The sequence below is a fragment of the Chaetodon trifascialis genome, chromosome 15 (genome assembly GCF_039877785.1).
Source record: "Chaetodon trifascialis isolate fChaTrf1 chromosome 15, fChaTrf1.hap1, whole genome shotgun sequence".
NCBI classification, from domain to species: domain Eukaryota; kingdom Metazoa; phylum Chordata; class Actinopteri; order Chaetodontiformes; family Chaetodontidae; genus Chaetodon; species Chaetodon trifascialis.
This window is the reverse complement of record NC_092070.1, coordinates 16,843,274-16,864,053: the sequence shown is the minus strand read 5'-3', so window position 1 is coordinate 16,864,053 and position 20,780 is coordinate 16,843,274. Positions and strand designations below refer to the sequence as shown.

The window sequence follows — 20,780 nt, the reverse complement described above, 5'->3', positions numbered from 1 at the left end:
CAACTGTGAGAAACCCTCAATCTGAAATCCAGCAACACCATATTTATTATGTGATCATATTTTGATTCAAACAGCACCTTAAAAAGAACATTTGTACCATCTCTGAGAATATTAACACTAATATAAACTCCTCCTCCTCCTCCTCCTCCTCTCTTCAGTGTCTTTATAAGCTTCAGTCTCTCTTCTCCTCACACTCCAACCCTGCTCACCTCTCAGCTGGACAGTAAGGGACGTTTACAGCACACGCTGACAACATGCTGGGGACCCTCTGCACTCTCATCACTGCTCTAACATGTAAGATATTCTTCTCATTGCTTTTATAGCTCATATTTTCACACACAAACCTTTCACTCATGCATTTTTCTCTGTTTGTTGACAGATGTTGATGCAGCCAAAGTGCTGACCCAGACGCCTGCTGTCCACACAGTTTCTCCAGGACAAGAGGTTGTTCTCAACTGCAACATTCAGAGAGATGATAACCAATATGTCAGTTGGTACAAACAGGTTCCTGGTGAAGCTCCTCAGTATGTTCTGAGATTTTACCACAGTCACAGTTCACCCAGCTTTGGAACAGGATTCTCCTCAGACAGATTCAACTCTAAAGCCTCATCAAACACAGATTACCAGTTCATCATTAAGAGGGCAGAGGCAGGAGACTCTGCTGTCTATTACTGTCAAACATATGACAGCTCTGCTAAAGAGTTCGTATCACAGTGATTTACACTGTGACAAAAACCTCCTCACTAACTACTTCTGCTTTCTGACTCTCTGACACATGTCCACTGATAATAGAGCCACAAACAAGCTCACTGTAACATCCCACCATGTCCAATCATTTGTTTTCAAAAATGTAAAGAATTTAGTTTTCTTTGCCCAAAATTTAACAAAAGTATACATTTATTAATATTTTGCATTCATTCCCTCACAATCAGAATATTATTAATAATATCATAATATATTATGATCTGAACCAGCAAAAACATTCCAGCTTCATCCAGAATAAAACCTTGTGTGGTTTTATTCATGACATGACTGGTAACATTGTGGTTTTAAAGAAATAAAGCCATAATACTTAATGTAAAATAAAAGTGTTTACTTAGTGCTAAGCTGGAGCTCTGACGGGCTGCAGGTGAGCTGCTTGGAGCAGGTGTGTCCGCTGAACAGCAATCAGGAAGTGAGGAGCAGAGGAGAGCTACGACCACAACACATCCACAGACAAACACACAGAGGAACAAAGAGGGGAGCACAGGAGACACGAGGTCAGGGAGAAAACACAGGAAACACCAGGAATAACTGAACGTGACGATGGCTGCAGAGGCTGGGGTCCTTCATATATGTTATTTCTGTTGGATTTAGTCTGATCAGTCTCAGTATTAATGAGTGCTCACAGAAGGATTCACAAATGTAAATCAGGATTTATAAATAATCTGAAATCCAGCAACATCATATTTATCATGTGATTATGTTTTTTAAGTCTTTTGACTTGAACAGATCCTTAAAAAAAACATTTGTACCACCCCTGAGAATATTAACACTCCTCCTCCTCCTCCTCCTCCTCCTCCTCCTCCTCCTCCTCCTCCTCCTCCTCTCCTCAGTGTCTTTATAAGCTTCAGTCTCTCTTCTCCTCACACTCCAACCCTGCTCACCTCTCAGCTGGACAGTAAGGGACGTTTACAGCACACACTGACAACATGCTGGGGACCCTCTGCACTCTCATCACTGCTCTAACATGTAAGATATTCTTCTCATTGCTTTTATAGCTCATATTTTCACACACAAACCTTTCACTCATGGATTTTTCTCTGTTTGTTGACAGATGTTGATGCAGTGATCGTGCTGACCCAGACGCCTGCTGTCCACACAGTTTCTCCAGGACAAGAGGTTGTTCTCAACTGCAACATTCAGAGAAATGATGGATACATTGTCAGTTGGTACAAACAGGTTCCTGGTGAAGCTCCTCAGTATGTTGTGGGTTTTTACTACGGGAGCAGTTCACTCATCTTTGGAACAGGATTCTCCTCAGACAGATTCAACTCTAAAGCCTCATCAAACACAGATTACCAGTTCATCATTAAGAGGGCAGAGGCAGGAGACTCTGCTGTCTATTACTGTCAAACATGGGACAACTCTGCTAAAGAGTTCGTATCACAGTGATTTACACTGTGACAAAAACCTCCTCACTAACTACTTCTGCTTTCTGACTCTCTGACACATGAACTAATGCTCTCTATAACTACCCTGCATGAGACATTAAGACACTATAAACCAGTTTCATCACACTGATCATGAATGAACATTTTCATATAAAAGTTTCTTCCAAATCTCTCTCAACACTGAAATTGATGAAAAAATTCAGCATTTGTTGTTTTCTGGTTTTCATTTAATTCTTTTCATTAATTTCATTTCAAAATTTCATTTCATCAGCACCAACGACTGATAAACAAAGATCCATCCATCCATTTTCTATGCCGCTTATCCCTTTCGGGGTCACAGGGGGGCCGGAGCCTATCTTGGCTGTCAACGGGCGGGAGGCGGGGTACACCCTGGACCGGTCCCCAGCCGATCGCAGGGCACAAACACACAACCATTCACACTCACACCGAGGGGCAATTTAGAGACAGTCTGTGGGAGGAAGCCGGAGTACCCACCCACACATGCACGGGAAGAACATGCAAATTTCACATAGAAAGACCCGACCCGGGACCCGAACCGGCGACCTTCTTGCTGTGAGGCACGTGCACTACCTGCTGCGCCACCGTGCAGCCCATAAACAAGGATAAACAGAGAATTTCATTCTTACTGTTGGGGATAAATATATGTGGTCAATATCTGTATTGATCAGTCAGTGGAAATGATGAATCACTTCTGTTTGTGCTCTCAGAGACTCCGTCTGTGAAACCAGATTAAATACAATGGATTTGAATCAGCTCCATCTGTGTGATTGGTGCTGTCAGCACTTTTTATGCAGCATTTCACCTCCCAAACATCAAATCAGTCTCCAGAAGTTCATGTTATTGCAGTTTTATAACAGTCTGATCATAAGAGGTCTAACAGGGAGTTTGACCTCTCTGACGTTTAATTGACCTCAAACATCAGAAATGTCACCATGTGTCAAAACATCTTTCACTTTTCTACATATTGAGTTTTAATGAGGTCATAAGAAGAACATATTGAGTATATTTGCACATACAGCAGTGGGTCTGTGGGTCTCCAACAACGTCAACAAAACACAGGGTGAACACTGTTACAGGACAAAATCCACAGCCTGATAAGTTCAGTACAGCAGGAGCCATTTTTGTGAGTCATTATGTCTCTGACATTATATCAACTGCTTTGGTTAAATCTGATCGTTTGAAGACGACTTTTGGCTGCAGCAAGTGAAACAGAAAATGACTGTTATCCCATCCCTGCAGTCAATAACAGCCAACCAAGTTCAGCTGCATTGTCTGAATGATGTTCCTCATTAACGTTGGACTGAATTGACTGATGATATCTGGACTTTGAACATGTCCAGCATGAAAACAAAAGGATGCAGCAGAAGACTGAGAATCAGTCCTCAAGTCCAGCAGTGTCTGTGAGCAGAAGCAGACTGATGAAGTGAATGAGATGTTGACAGTGAAAGTTGGTCTCAACAGGATGTTTCAGTTCCACTCCCCTCATCAGTGAGAGTCAGGAGGTTTTTGTACGGCCATGTGTACAAACTGAATCACTGTGGTATTCGGACAAGGCACCAAGCTGATTGTGACAAGTAAGTACTTTTTAACTGATCACAAAACAAGACAGATTCTCTGTTTCTGAGTCAAATTCAGTCAAAATCATCAATTCATATCAGGCTGACTGTTTAGAAAGTCAAACATGTTGTTGAGTGAATTTCACTTTGACTTCTTTTCATCTGCTTTGATGCCAGACTGTGTCTTTGAGGACAAAGTAAAGATCTGCTAATGATCAAAATATGTTCAATGATATCTACAAATACTCTGAAGTGTTTTGATGGCTGAGCAATTTTAACATTTGAGCAAAATGTACAAAATTATTTTATATTTTCATGACTGATGACACTTTTGTATCATTGTAAAACCAAATGCTAAATAATCTGTCAAATGTAATTTATTCTGTTATATCAAGACTAAATTACTGAGTTTAATTTATTAATGTTTACTTACTAATCTTTTAAAGTTTAGGAAATTGTTTGAAGTTTTTTATATACATGAATATTGTTTTTTCTCTCGATGATCAGACAGACAACAGCAAAACAGCTAAATGACCACTGATTTACTGTCGTGCCATTTGTGAGACACAGAAAGTGACTTCATGAATTTGTTCAACATAAAAATGATCCTGAATGAATCCAAATATTTCTCAGTTTGTAACTGATAGACTTTGTTTGAAACAGGAAGAGTGCTCATATTTTAGGTGATGATTTCAAAATGTTTTCACTCATTTAAAACGCTTCTTCACTTCTTCACTGTGTTTGTTGTATTGTTGAAGAAAACAGGTCAATAATCTGCTGCTGTCATGCTTTGTATCAGTGATTCGATTTGGAGTTATTTGATGAATGTCCTTCATGTATTTTCAGGCTCCAGCCTCCCTCCTCCTGTCCTCACAGTCTTCCCTCCGTCCCGTGCTGAGCTCCAGTCCAACAAAGCCACTCTGGTCTGTCTGTCCAGTCAGTCTGTGCCTTTTGCAGATGTGAGCTGGTTGTCTGGTGGGAGACCAGTGAGCAGCGGGATCTCCACCAGCACCGCTGTTCAGCAAGCAGACCAGACTTTCCGAATCAGCAGCTCTCTGGCCATCCAGACGTCAGACTGGGACATGGATAAGGTTTACACATGTAAAGTGTCTTTGGGCTCCCAGACTTCACAGAAAGACATCAACAAGTCCCACTGTCCCACTCAAGAATAGCAGAGGAGCAGAATGAGCATTTCAAAGCTGCTTCTTTACTCTTTGTGCTCTTTGCTCATGACAAGGTTGACATGTTAGAAAAGATGTGTCTGCATGCTTGTAATAAATGTTGTGACAGTGAGGTGGAGGTGTTGTATCAGCTTTGCGACTGCTGCGTTTGTCCAGACTCATTCAATAAAAAGTAAACAGACCAAAAACTGTGGACAAGAAAAGTGTTTGTATTTATTTGTTTTGTTGAAAACATCATTTAAAACAATAATGTTCACCAAAATGTTGTAACTGTCAGGAGATTTTATTTTTTCTCCTCGTGTTCATCTCACATCTCATGAATCCAGGACACAGAGATAACAGACATATTTGTGTCTGATTATTACTTCAGTGTGTTTTCTTCAGAAAGCTACATTGTTATTAGGTGTTAATTTACAATAAAAGCTCAACAGAGAGATTCATATCACCTTTTTTTGGTTTTAGTTGCTTGCAGTCGTTACAACAATCAGATGAAATGAGCAAATGAAACTGAGTTTTCATCCTCCATTCAGTGAAGCGTCACCTCTCTGCTCCTCCCTCTCTTCCCTCCCAGGATGCACCTGCAGGCCTCCTCTGCTTATTTATAACTGCATGTAAATGAAGAGGTCAAGTGTCAGCTCTCTGTGAAATCAGATGGAACTCAATTCAATCCCTTTTATTAAGAAGTGAGCAAAGAAACAAATCTATGACAATTAAAGTGCAGGAAGTCTTTTTCAAATCATCATGTTGTCATATTTTGGGGTCAGTGGGAGACATTGTCCACAGAGACAATAATGGAGACAGAAAAGACTTTTTCCTTCACAGAAGATAAGAGAGCAAGAAATGTGGCAAAGCATGCAGATTGAAGCAAAGCTCCTCCTCCTGTCAGTCACTCTCAGTTTCAGTGTTGTCTTAAATTGCTCCTCCAGCACCTCCTCTCCTCATCCTCCAAACCCTCGAATCTGTCAGCAGGAAGCTCACTTTCCAAGTTCCAAGGCCATTCTCAGCACACACTGACAACATGCTGGGGACCCTCTGCACTCTCATCACTGCTCTAACATGTAAGGAGGCTGACTTACTGCAGCTTTCAGCTCATGTTGGATTCATCAGTCTGTGTGTTTCTCTTGACTTCATGTCATCTTGTTGTTTCCAGGTGTGAGTGGTGTGACGGTGGTGACACAGAAGCCTCCTGTTGTGACACTGAGGACAGGAGAGACAGCCACCATGGACTGTAACCTGGGCACTGTGACTAACAATGCTGCTTGGTGGTATAAACAGATTCCAGGAGGAGCTCCTCAGCATGTACTGAGGTTTTATCACAGCTGGAGCTCTCCCAGCTATGGCTCTGGTTTCTCATCTCCAAAGTTCACATCTACTCATCAGTCAAAATCAGATTATCGTTTGATCATCAGCAATGTGGAGGAGGGAGACTCAGCAGTCTATCACTGTCAAACATGGGACAGCTCTGCTTCTGCAGCTGTATCACAGTGATTTACACTGTGACAAAAACCTCCTCACTAACTACTTCTGCTTTCTGACTCTCTGACACATGTCCACTGATAATAGAGCCACAAACAAGCTCACTGTAACATCTCACCATGTCCAATCATTTGTTTTCAACAATGTAAAACAATTCATTTTCCTTGACCAAGAATATTAAGGTCGCAAGGAAGGCGAGGGTCCAGAATGCAGAGAGAAATTAACAAAGTTTATTGATTTAAAAAGAAAAACAACAACCAAAAAAAAAAAAAAATCACAGCTGTGGAAAAAAAAACTCAGCAACCAAAACGAAGAGAACAAAAAAAAAAACAACAATATCATCGTTGGGGAAAAACTCAGCAGACAAGAGCAAACAATCGTTTGGGAAAAATACAAAACTCACATGAGCGAACCAAAAGCACTGCACAGAACTACAGCATCGGCTGGAGAAGCGTGGCAGGGACCAGGAGATCAACCTGTGGTGAGACACAGAGGGTAAGAGAGGGAATCATCTGGTACAGGAGTGTGGGAGAAGCCAGCTTAAAAAGGAGAGTCTTGATGAGCGAGGATTAGAGTCAGGTAGGTCAAGAAGCCGCTCACTTCACAGGAGATCAGCCCCACCCCTGCCACACTCCAGCCCTGCAGAGAAACAGAAACAGAACCAGAGCAGACAAAACACAGCCAGAACAAAGAACCGACGAAAGGACATATTTATAAGTATGTTGCATTCATTCTTTAACAATCATAATATTGATAATAATAAACTTATTGAAGAAGTTAATCAGTAAAAACATTTCACCTTCATCCACAATAAACTAGTTTTTTTTAAAGTTAGGATTCAAACCTTATGTGGTGTTATCCATGAAATTTTCAGGGGTCAGGTGGACTGTCAACATCGTGGTTTTAAAAAAATGAAGCCATAATAATTCATGTAAAATAAAAGTGTTAACTTAATCTCGATTACAAGCAATAGAGGCAACATGTGGCTCATATTTGCCATTTGCCACTGCTACATCAGATCTATCATTAAAATGTAATCCTTCTGTTATGTCCAGTTAACTCTGTACTCAAAAGCAACACTCAAAGGCTGATGATGATTGAACACAGTTTACGTAGGACTTGGGAAAGGTGAGACGAATTGATGGTGAGCTCAACTGGAGTTCTCACGGCTGCAGGTGAGCTGCTTGGAGCAGGTGTGTCTGCTGAACAGCAATCAGGAAGTGAGGAGCAGAGGAGAGCTACGACCACAACACATCCACAGACAAACACACAGGAACAAAGAGGGGAGCACAGGAGACACGAGGTCAGGGAGAAAACACAGGAAACACCAGGAATAACTGAACGTGACGATGGCTGCAGAGGCTGGGGTCCTTCATATATGTTATTTCTGTTGTATTTAGTCTGATCAGTCTCAGTATTAATGAGTGCTCACAGAAGGATTCACAAATGTAAATCAGGATTTATAAATAATCTGAAATCCAGCAACATCATATTTATCATGTGATTATGTTTTTTTTTAAGTCTTTTGACTTGAACAGATCCTTAAAAAGAACATTTGTACCACCACTGAGAATATTAACACTCCTCCTCCTCCTCCTCCTCCTCCTCCTCCTCCTCCTCCTCCTCCTCCTCCTCCTCCTCTTCTTCTCCTCAGTGTCTTTATAAGCTTCAGTCTCTCTTCTCCTCACACTCCAACCCTGCTCACCTCTCAGCTGGACAGTAAGGGACGTTTACAGCACACACTGACAACATGCTGGGGACCCTCTGCACTCTCATCACTGCTCTAACATGTAAGATATTCTTCTCATTGCTTTTATAGCTCATATTTTCACACACAAACCTTTCACTCATGGATTTTTCTGTGTTTGTTGACAGATGTTGATGCAGTGATCGTGCTGACCCAGACGCCTGCTGTCCACACAGTTTCTCCAGGACAAGAGGTTGTTCTCAACTGCAACATTCAGAGATATGATGGATATTATGTCAGTTGGTACAAACAGGTTCCTGGTGAAGCTCCTCAGTTTGTTCTGAGTTTTCTCTATTCAGACAGCTCACCCGAGTTTGGAACAGGATTCTCCTCAGACAGATTCAACTCTAAAGCCTCATCAAAGACAGATTACCAGTTCATCATTAAGAGGGCAGAGGCAGGAGACTCTGCTGTCTATTACTGTCAAACATATGACAGCTCTGCTGCTGCAGCTGTATCACAGTGATTTACACTGTGACAAAAACCTCCTCACTAACTACTTCTGCTTTCTGACTCTCTGACACATGTCCACTGATAATAGAGCCACCAAACAAGCTCAGTGTAACATCTCACCATGTCCAATCATTTGTTTTCAAACATTTAAATAATTTGGTTTTCTTTCCCAAAAAATTGACGAAAATACATATTTAAGTATGTTATTGAAGAAGTGAACCAATAAAAACATTCCACTTTCATACATAATAAATTAGTTTTACAGGATTACACTATTACATATTTTCTTTACTCACTAAATGTTCCAGGGGTCTGGTGGAGCAGCAGCATTGTGGTTTTAAGAAGAACATTTTGTTTGTTCTATTTACATGTAGTTAAACGTTTATGTTGATCTTTGTTCAGCTTTGTTGTCCTTGTTCTGAGCTGTATGTGTAAAAACCAGCCCTGATGGTGGTTTGGGTGTGGAATTGATGATTAAAAAGAGAGTGAGATAAATCTATTGTAGTTTAGCAGGTTTTTATGATCATTTATTGAGGGTGAGAGCAACTCTGACTGTGATCAAGGAGGACATGATGGACAGACTGAGATGAATCATTTATTGTTATCTCAGCTAAAACATTAAAATACACAGTTAAAAGGCTAAAAGACCAAATCTTAAGACTGAGGGCTAAAAGGCCAAAAGCCACACAGCTGTCCATGAGGAGGGCAGCGATGGCGGTGTGCGGCCTGTGCCTGTATAGCTCCACCGTGGCACTCCTGTTTCTCCTGCTTGGCTGCGCTGGCTCTCTTCCTCCAGCTTCACATGCCGGGGGCCGTCCACCTGATACGCATGAAACTCTTTGCAGTATCGTGTACAAACTTAATCAAACATCACACCGTTCTCGTTCACCAGAGTGGTGCTACAAGCCGTTAAGGATATTCACACTGGAGGCAGAGCTCCTCGATCTGCCACTGCGTGTGTGTCGCGTCAGGACACTCTGGATTTCCCTGACTGCCAGTTGGTGGTTGCCTCTTTTTCCCGTCTCTTCCTGGCGTCTCCTGCCACTTCCTGTGCTCCCTCTGTCCCTCCTCTGCACGCACTCCTCTGCACGCACTCCTCTGCACGCACTCCTCTGCACGCACTCCTCTGCACGCACTCCTCTGCACGCACTCCTCTGCACGCACTCCTCTGCACGCACTCCTCCTTCCACTTCTCTTGTGATTGGCTAACTGTGCCAGCAATCAACTCCACAGGTGTAGGTGATCTTACCTCAAGCAACAGTCAAGGGCCGAAGTGATTCTACACCATTACTTAGACCCCGTTTACACGTCGGGAAAACGCATATGTTTTCATTGTCTTGGCCTCTCGTTTATACGCAAAAAGAGTATTTTTCATGGAAAACGATCATTTTTAAAAACTCTGTTGCCGTGTGAACAGGGTTAAACAGCGTTTTAGGTTCCGAAACGTCACAACATGCGACTGAAAATACTTAACATCATGTGAGCGAGCTATGTTTACACTCGCGCCCACAGGTTTGGCATAGTTATGATGCTGCTCGACTGCGTATTTGTTCGGTTTCATGTAAACAACAACATTTTTGAAAATGTGTGCACGATGTTATCTTTGAAAACGGATGCTTTTTACACGTACCTTAAAAGCATACAATAAAATAATAAATACAACAGTTAAAACACATCAAATTAAAGTATAAAACATACACAAAATTATTAAAAACATGCATGTAATCTATAATTTTCAAATAATCACAATAAAATCACTTCTGCCCTGTGACATCTGTATATTTCTGTGTACGTACACTAAGAGCAACAGAAAACCAAATTCCTTGTGTGTGTAAACATCATTGTGACTGAACACTGTTTACTGCACATACTGTAATAAACAACTGTGAGAAACCATCAATCTGAAATCCAGCAACATCATATTTATCATGTAATCATATTTTTTTTGGTGTTTTGACTCAAACAGCACCTTAAAAAGAACATTTGTACAACTCCTGAGAATATTAACACTCCTCCTCCTCCTCCTCCTCCTCCTCCTCCTCCTCCTCTCCTCAGTGTCTTTATAAGCTTCAGTCTCTCTTCTCCTCACACTCCAACCCTGCTCACCTCTCAGCTGGACAGTAAGGGACGTTTACAGCACACACTGACAACATGCTGGGGACCCTCTGCACTCTCATCACTGCTCTAACATGTAAGGAGGCTGACTTACTGCAGCTTTCAGCTCATGTTGGATTCATCAGTCTGTGTGTTTCTCTTGACTTCATGTCATCTTGTTGTTTCCAGGTGTGAGTGGTGTGACGGTGGTGACACAGAAGCCTCCTGTTGTGACGCTGAGGACAGGAGAGACAGCCACCATGGACTGTAACCTGGGCACTGTGACTAACTATGCTGCTAGTTGGTATAAACAGATTCCAGGAGGAGTTCCTCAGTTTATACTTTATTTTTATCACAGCGATAGTTCTCCCAGCTATGGCTCTGGTTTCTCATCTCCAAAGTTCACATCTACTCATCAGTCAAAATCAGATTATCGTTTGATCATCAGCAATGTGGAGGAGGGAGACTCAGCAGTCTATTACTGTAAAACATGGGACAGCTCTGCTAAAGAGTACGTATCACAGTGATTTACACTGTGACAAAAACCTCCTCACTAACTACTTCTGCTTTCTGACTCTCTGACACATGAACTAATGCTCTCTGTAACGACCCTACAGAAAAAATAAGATAATTGTGTTGTCACTGAAAAGTAGTTCAAAAGTTTACTTATACTGTAAATCAGAAATGGAATAGATAATGTAACGAGGTTATAAAATTTTAATTTAGAACACAATATTTTTAATTAACAATTTAAATCTAACACAGAAGGTAATGAAACAGGGAAAGAAAGAAAAAACAAAAAAAAAACCCCATCAGCACCTGTCAATATTTTTTTGTCAATCTCATTTTCTGCAGGATTGTCCTAAACATGAGTGAAACATGACAAAAGGTAAACACACAAAATATTAAACATTCCGACTCAACGTGTTGTTTCCCCCGCTGCTTCTCTGACGTCAGCCAGCTCTCTCGCTCCTCTCCCCATTCGGTGAATTGAAAGTTTATTTCAACCAATCCAGAGATAGTAATTGTTGCCGAAACATTAAAAAGGTGATCCAAGAAGGTTTTTGTCGAGTTTTATTTTGTTTTTGATGCATTTGAAAAAGTTTTTTTAAAAATGCTAAAATTACTGTTTTTTGAATGGAGTCTGGTGGCTTTGGCAACAGCGCTACAACAGCTGTTTCTGCTTCAGCAAAACAGATCTTACTCATCAACAAAGAAGTATCTCTGTATGGATTCTTTCCATAATAATGTCAGACACTTATTTGTAGGGTAGCACGGTTGCACAAGTGGTCACACTTGTCGCCTGCGCCGGCGCCGGCTGGCGGCTGGCAGCTGGCAGCCCACCGCTCCTGGTCTGCCGCGGAGGATCGACAGACCGAGGATGGGATAAATGCGGAGAAAATAATTTCACGGGAAGCATGCACTGTAAACAAACAAACAAACAAAAAAAAGATTAGGTGACCCGACTTAACTATGTCAAGTCATCTTGTTGCTTTGACTGTGTTAATTTGAGTCAACTTATAGTGTCAAGTTTTTTACACTTCAAAACATGAGTTCATGCAACATACAGTCTGTTGACTCAACTTCCTGCATCAAGTAAGTTGAACTTAAAAATATTATTTGAGATAACTTTAAGAGATGTTGGTTGAATTTATTTTATCAAGTTCCTACAACTGTGAATCAAGTTGGCTCAACATGGAATACAAAATTGCTATAACTTGCGATTTGTTGACTCAACTTTCTGTATCAAGTAATGTGGACTGGAAAACATTACTTAAGAGAACTAAAAAAGATGTTGGTTGAACTTATTTTATCAAGTTAGGGCAACATTATTATTTTTTCTCATGCTTTATTGCCAAGTTACTTGAGTTTAGAGAAATTGCTAGATTTCAAAATTTTAAGCAAAATAATATCTACAAAGAATCTCCATGAGAATCAGACAAACTAAATATTAACCCAAGAAAAAATAGCTGAACAGACAATTCAATAAGGACCTTTATTTAACCCCCAACAAGTCCAACTTCAAGCAGCCTTGCTTCAAAATAAGTGTCAATGGATGTGGAGACATCAAAAAAGACCTTCCTTGGGACATATTAAAAAAATAGCCCTTACACTCTCTAACACACTTTTGCTCACAGACTGAAATTACATTGTCCCACACATACATAATAATAATAATAAAACACATAAAAAGAAGCGCACCCATCCTTTGGGGAAAAACAATAACTCTCGGAGTTCAACAGAGTCCTTTCTGAGTGAATGTTCAGAGTTGTTGCAGTAAATTCAGTTCAATTCAATTCAATATACCTTTATTTGTCCCGCAAGGGGAAATTCCAATGTACAGCAGCACCAGTAAAAGATAGAATTAGGTAAAAAACACCAAGTATATACAAAAGAGTGTAATAAAAATAAGCATTATATAAAAATAAGCATTATCAAATTATAAATTGTATTTGCGGACTGTTAGGTACAGGATGAATTGCAGATTATTGCACCAGCTATCGCCCAGATTATTGTACAGATCATTTACAAATGATTTACAGATAAATGCACAGATTATTGCACTAGTTTTTGCCCAGATTACTGCACAGGTAATTTACAGATGATTTACAGATAAATTATCAAAAAATTACTTTCAGCAGTTCTTGTTGTGTAGTCTGACAGCTGCAGGAAGGAATGACCTGCGATACCGCTCCTTCACACACTTTGGATGTAGCATCCTATCACTGATGGAGCTCCTCAGTGCAGTGAGTGTGTGTTGGAGTGGGTGGGAGTCATTGTCTGTCATGGAGGACAGCTTGGCTGTCATCCTCCTCTCCCCCCAAATTGCAAAGAGTCATAAAAACAAACAAAAAAATGTATCTGAGAAACTTGCTCAAAATGTTGAAAATTAAAACATTCAAACATTACTGAAATGTCCACTCTCTTGACAATTTCTCTATAACATCACATGGATTAGTGTTCCTCCAAACAGAGCAATAGAAATAAGTCAGAAAATGAAAACAAGGTGGACATATAATGGACAATTAGTGTGCGTTGGTTCGGCGAGGAGAAACACTTGCAGGACCACCTCATTGAGGGGCAGTTGCCCCAAACAGCACAGCCTACACTGAAGTGAAGTAACCCTGTACAGAAAAAAGAAAGAAAGAAAGAAAGAAAGAAAGAAAGAAAGAAAGAAAGAAAGAAAGAAAGATATACAACCATTATCAGCACAAAACACACTAAGTTCAGTTTCCTTATTGTGTATGTGTATTTTTAGATGTGCAAAATACTGTGTATCGCCACAAATCTCTGAAAAAATTGCACAGTTCACAATTTAAAGCTTCCAGATTTTAATGTATCCTAAGATGAAATAAACACGACTTTATTATAAAGTGGACACACTTGGCCATGTCACTCATCTGAATGGTAAGTGATTACATTGTAAAAACAGAAGCCACATGGCACAGCACTGACAAGACAGCGAGAAAAGAGAGCTTCTCATGAGTGATGTGTGTACCCTTACATTTTGTATCCATGGCAACGCACAGCGGTGGCAGCCATAGACATAATATACGTAGACGCCTCATTACGTGCTGGAGCGTAATCCAGCATCACCGACATATTGGGTGGGTCTCCGCTAGCACCAGAGCCAACCAAAGTCAACGTAAAGACAGCAACTATGCCCCTATTTTATTTATTTATTTTATTTTATTTAGCTTCCCAGCCCCAGTTACAAGCTTAACAGGGTAGTGTAAGACGCTGGAATGATCTGGAATTTTAAAGCTTACTTTTCCAGGCCTTAAAAAAAAAATTAAAGAAGGAAAAAATGTACTGAGCAGGTATATATGGGAGCTTTGTATGTATGTATATGTGTTAAAATCAGCGTATATCACAAACATCAGCAGTTTCAGTTCAGGCTATTGTGGAATCTTTGTCATCCTAAAGCTGTGAACAGTTGTTTAAATTTAGACATGTCAGGCCAGAAGGTGTTTGTGTACATGTGTGTGTTTGAAAACAGCAGTGGACTGTGGGCCGACACATGATGTGTTGGCTAAAAAGAAAAAACCTTCCTCGTTTTGACAGTTTGTTTTGGTGAAGTTTTATTCCAACACAACTGAGTAAAAAAACTTACTCAAAGTTTAATACGCATGTCAACATGTTATGTGAGATGTCTGGTTTTTGTGTGTGTGTGTGTGTGTGTGTGTGTGTGTGTGTGTGTGTGTGTGTGTGTGTGTGTGTGTGTGTGTGTGTGTGTGCGTGCGTGCATGTGCCTAACTTTACATTAAATATACTCGCACAAAAACAAAGATAAAGAAATTCTTGTGTCATTGGTGTGTACAGAAGGGTCATGATTTTGTGTGTGTGTGAGTGAGTGAGAGAGAGAAATAAATTCAAATGAACAATAAAACTGTTTCTTTATTAAAATATTAAATTAATTAATTTATACATTTATTCATATGCCATACCATATGTCTGTATTATGCTCTTTAACAAAGTATTTCAGCATCAAGCACGTGTTTTTAATGTGTGACAGCGTCCTGTGTCATAACTACATCTCTGCCATTTGTAACAAACCAAACCGTGTGAAAATCAGGTAAAAAGTTATGATTATTGTAGTTGGACATACACCTTCCTCAGTAGAAATAAATGCACTGGGGGCGCATGGGAGACCCATCCAAGATGGCGGCCGCGCTGAACGTCAGTTCCAATAGGAAGCGTCAGTCAATGAGGCGTCGACGTATATTATGTCTTTGGTGGCAGCTTCCAGCTGAAGATCAGACCCGGGTTTTTTGGTCAATAGGAAAGGAACTACATTTAAACTCGGTCGACCCGCTTTCAAACGGCATAGGGCTCCTTTCCCACTGGCCAAAAAACGTTTACCGTTCACCCCCACTGCTGCGCGTTGCCATGGATACAGAGTGTAACGGCACACCTGAAAACAATCACCTATCACTACGTGTTTATACAGCACCTAACTCTACATAAAAAAATATCCATACACTACGGCAGTGGTCAGTGTTTTTCAACTCCTCTTCCTCGTGGAACATAAGTTGCTCCGTTATTTCGCTGCCTTGTCAATCCTGTGCCAGGTTGTTTGAGTGCGAACAAAGCCTCTTGTACAAGTCGCAACGTCACGTATATTAGCGGGTTGATCCAGGTATAATATTCCCACAGTTGACACATTTTTTCGTAATAATAAAGACAAGTCTCGCACTGTTTCACTCCTATAAGAGTACACTGTCGGTGCCGAATACTTGTTACAGTCGAATATGAGGCTCAACCCTACATTAACTTGCTGTTTCACTCTGGCGGCGCTAGCTAGCTAGCGATACATGCTAAAGTATTTCCGAAAAAGAACGAACATGAAATATTCATCACAGGTTTAATATCTTGACGGATCATTTGAGATGGAGAGACATTAGACGACCAATGCACATTACCAACAGATGAACTAACTAAGCTAAAATAATTTTAAATGTACTTACTGGACGGCTCGCCTCCGAGGTAAAAAGATGGCAGTCGGCTCGGATTTAAAGTTCAACACTGCGCGTGACGTCACATTACGGGCGCATGCGTGTTGGTTGAAATACCGGCGTATTTGCTGAAGTTAACTGAATGGATTATCATGAGTTTTTAATGAGTTTCCGCGCTTTTTTCAAGTTGAAGTTGTTTGAACTCTTTTTACTTTGTTGTAATGGGTAGAGTTCTCTCAGCTTGACAGCAATAGTCCTTCTGACTAAAAGCCCAAATCCCTTTTAACAGTGTAGTTCCACTGTGTCCCGCTCTGAGCTCACGCAGAAACCTGAAATTTGACCTAAAAGTGTTCCTCGATACCGGTCGGTGAATCTTCTTTCACACATGTACACGGACAGTCAATCTGGTTGTATGTGAACGTGCAGGATAGCAGACCTCCACCTGCTCAGCAAGATCACGGGACTCTGCCGTTCACCTCAGGCGCACGAGGACATCGTTTGCATGAAACTGTGGCCAGGTAAGACTCATTATGGAAAAAGTACACATTTGAATAACACGCCTAAACCTCAGTGATAGTTTATGATGTATTTGTAAAATCTACGGAGAAATATAACTATTTTTGACAGTGTGGCACTCGCTTTCGTCCCGAAGTGAGGACTCTAACGGAACGCTGCGGGGCTCGCCAAACCGCAGTCAAAAATCTACAAATTTAAAGTTATCTCACTTTTTCTCCAAAATCTGTGCCGGTCCGCGTGTTTTCGATCTGGGAAAGTAATCAGTATGCTCTGCTGAGTAATTCGGCTTAAAGAATTGACCATGAGAAGGTTTTTAAAGTGTTTTTTCAGTGCTTCATCAATTGCTTATTAGATCAGGCGAATTGAACTGCGTTCGTCTATGGCTCATCGAAGCTATGGCTTGTTGGGTGCTTCCTGACATTAACGGATCATTAATGTCGCGTCTTAGCTGACATATTTCTGTTCTATATTTGTTTTATTTTGTATGGGGCAGCAATCTCTCCACATAATTGGCTGTTCAAGGTCAATTATAGGTAGGGTTGCCACCCGTCCCGTAAAATACGGAGTCGTCCTTTAATTGACAATTAAATGTTGGGACGCGATTTGTTCCGTATTTTCACAAATGTCCAATACACATGTCTGTCACACACACACACACACACACACACACACACACACACACACACACACACACACACACACACACACACACGCACACACACACACACACACACACACACACACACACACACACACACACAGAGGAAATACTAAGGCCAGCAGGAGGGGATCTGTGAGGGGATCGTCATTGGTGTTTCTATGGTGAATGTGGGCGGGTCGCGGAGCTATTGACCGGCGTAACCACGCAGTTAGTTTCACCGCTCCGTCTCATGAATGAGCAGAGGACTCTCGTGAGCTGCCTGAAGTGTTATTTTCCTGTTTTATTTGCATTTCGTCCTTTTATGAGAGCTGAGGACAATAGCAAGCAGAAAAAAGGCTGAAAAAGTGTTTTCGACAGAGGAGTTTCTCCGTATGCTTGGACGAGATAACGGTACTCTGCTCAGATGCGCCTAAATGAGCGCGTGTGTTACATCTGTACGACTGCTCGGGTTCATTCTCAGCATGTACTTTTGCACAGTCACCTTTTCCTCGAGTAAAAATTCAACCATATACATTGAACGGAGTGGACTTCATTTTTGTTATGACGATGCTACAATCATGGCAGGCCCCTATAGACCTATATGCGCAGCATTTTTTTATTTTATGACGGTACCGCCCAACCCTACATCCCACCATGTCCAATCATTTGTTTTAGTAATAATTTTGTTTTCTTTCCACAAGAATTGACAAAGGTAGATATTTATAAGTATGTTGCATTCATTCTTTTACAATAATAATATTAATCATAATAATCTTGTTGAAGAAGTGGACCAGTAAAAACATTCCTCCCTCATCCAGAATAAATTAGGATTCACACCTGGTGCTGTGTTCATAGTTTCTTTACTCACAAAATGTTCTGGCGGACCGGCAACATTGTGGTTGTAAAAAGATTGTTTTGTTCGTTCTATGTACGGATAGTTAAATGTTTATTTTGACCTTTGTTCAGCGTTGTTCGGAGCTGTATCTCTATTTCTTGTACATACTTTGAGAGCAACAGAAAACCAAATTCCTGGTGTGTAAACATGATTGTTACTGAAAACTGTTTACTGCTCATACTGTCATAAACAAGTGTGAGAAACTATCAATCTGAAATCCAACAACATCATATTTATCTTATCTTATATTTATTTATGTGATCATATTTTCTTTGTCTTTTGACTCAAACCTTTAGAAGAACATTTGTACCACCTCTGAGAATATTAACACTGATGTAAACTCCTCCTCCTCCTCCTCCTCCTCCTCCTCCTCCTCTCCTCAGTGTCTTTATAAGCTTCAGTCTCTCTTCTCCTCACACTCCAACCCTGCTCACCTCTCAGCTGGACAGTAAGGGATGTTTACAGCACACACTGACAACATGCTGGGGACCCTCTGCACTCTCATCACTGCTCTAACATGTAAGATATTCTTCTCATTGCTTTTATAGCTCATATTTTCACACACAAACCTTTCACTCATGGATTTTTCTCTGTTTGTTGACAGATGTTGATGCAGCGAAAGTGCTGACCCAGACGCCTGCTGTCCACACAGTTTCTCCAGGACAAGAGGTTGTTCTCAACTGCAACATTCAGAGAGATGACAGCAGTGCTGTCAATTGGTATAAACAGGTTCCTGGTGAAGCTCCTCAGTATGTTCTGAGTTTTCTCTATTCAGACAGTTCACTCTACTTTGGAACAGGATTCTCCTCAGACAGATTCAACTCTAAAGCCTCATCAAACACAGATTACCAGTTCATCATTAAGAGGGCAGAGGCAGGAGACTCTGCTGTCTATTACTGTCAAACATATGACAGCTCTGCTGCTGAGTACGTATCACAGTGATTTACACTGTGACAAAAACCTCCTCACTAACTACTTCTGCTTTCTGACTCTCTGACATTAGTCCACTGACAATTGAGCCACCAAATCAGCTCTGTGAATAATTATAAGAATTTTGCATTTCTTCTTTTACAATGTGAAAATGATAAACAGAACTAACACAAAAATGTGAGAAATGCACCAGTTAAAACATCTCACTTTCTTCCATTGTCAGTTGGATTTTTTTTTTTTTTTTTTTTTTTTTCTTCACAAGTCATTAATTAAACCTTCTGTCTTTTATCTCTGGTACAACAAAGGAGTTTGTGGGGAAGTTTAGCAGGTGAAAAACACCACCTACAACTATTTAAATCCACAAGAAGGACATGAAAAATGTGAAGGGTTCGAAGTACGCAGGAGGACACTTGGACACCAAGCTGGACTGGACTAAGAACACAGAGGCTGTGCACAAGAAGGTCCAGAGCTGACGCTTCTGTGGAGGCTCTGGTCATTCAGTGTCTGCAGTCCTGTGCTGAGGATGTTCTAGCACAGTGTTTCCCAACCACTGTCCCAACCACTGTGCTGAGGTACATAAGTGTGCCAAGAGAAATCATCAGGTGTGCTGTGGAAGATTATCCAATTTCACCTGATTGGTGCTCTAAGGCTTAGAGCACCAATCAGGTGAAATCATCCTGTGTGTTTTTCTTCAATTCCTGCAAGAATATCAGCTTTGTGTTCAACTAAACAGGCCTCAGTTTCACGCTGAGTAAGTAAATTGAGTAAATTGAGACTGGATTTGCATTATATTTCAATAAATGTACTTTCTGTGACATTTTGTTTGGTGGTGGTGTACCTTGTGATTTTTCTAATGTAAAATATGCGCCATGGCTCAAAAAGGTTGGAAAACACTGTTCTAGCAGGCTGTGGTCACCAGAGCTGTTTCCTTCACTGTTGTTTGCTGGGGCAGCAGGGTGAGGGCAGTCGACACCAAAAGAATCAACCTCATGTTGAAAGATGGATTTCAGCTCTGATCTACTCTGCTGGTTTAATTAAATTATCACCTGGTATAGTTAAGTAGTGATGATTGTTACACTTCCAGCTGCAGTAACTATAACAGAAATCTGAATACATGAACCCTGTTTCATGAGACAAACCCCAACATCAAGTGATGAACAGTTTGAATAAAACATTTCTGTTCATCTGTTTGGATTATTAGGAAACATGTTTGTGTGGTGGAAAGAAAATTTAGACAAGTGAAGATACTGAGATTAGAGGTGAACACTTTACCTCCACATGTTTTTATTATGAAGAACGTTTACTTCACACAGAACGATGAAAGATCAACATGAACTGATACACTGATGATGATTTGACTGGAGTTAAAAATACTCATGCAAAGGCCTTCAACACACCTCCAAACACCATCAGTTCATAAACATTAAGGTCATGAAATATGAGATTGTTGGCTTGAAATGACTCAGTCACACAAACACAATTGAGTTGATCTGTGAATGAAACCAGTGTTGAGTGTTGAAACTCCTCCTCCTCCTCCTCCTCCTCCTCCTCTTCTCCTCTCCTCAGTGTCTTTATAAGCTTCAGTCTCTCTTCTCCTCACACTCCAACCCTGCTCACCTCTCAGCTGGACAGTAAGGGACGTTGACAGCACACACTGACAAC

The 20,780-nt window shown here is 40.8% G+C and overlaps 1 protein-coding gene across 1 annotated transcript; it reads left to right on the top strand.

Moving 5' to 3' along the window:
- Nucleotides 1–1,691: 1,691 nt before the first annotated feature.
- On the top strand, nt 1,692–4,980 carry LOC139343601 (immunoglobulin lambda-1 light chain-like). Its single transcript, XM_070981335.1, has 4 exons — nt 1,692–1,731; nt 1,817–2,144; nt 3,711–3,748; nt 4,577–4,980. Exons 1-4 carry the CDS (start codon nt 1,692–1,694, stop codon nt 4,900–4,902), a joined length of 732 nt encoding a protein of 243 aa, XP_070837436.1. The 3' UTR covers nt 4,903–4,980.
- Nucleotides 4,981–20,780: the final 15,800 nt, after the last annotated feature.

Bases quoted from the DNA above. Each gene is read 5' to 3' on its own strand.
- LOC139343601 (XM_070981335.1), top strand. From the start codon at position 1,692: ATGCTGGGGACCCTCTGCACTCTCATCACTGCTCTAACAT. The intron at 2,145-3,710 runs ATCACAGTGATT...AAACTGAATCAC, and splicing joins AACTCTGCTAAAGAGTTCGT to TGTGGTATTCGGACAAGGCA. The intron at 3,749-4,576 runs GTAAGTACTTTT...ATGTATTTTCAG, and splicing joins CACCAAGCTGATTGTGACAA to GCTCCAGCCTCCCTCCTCCT.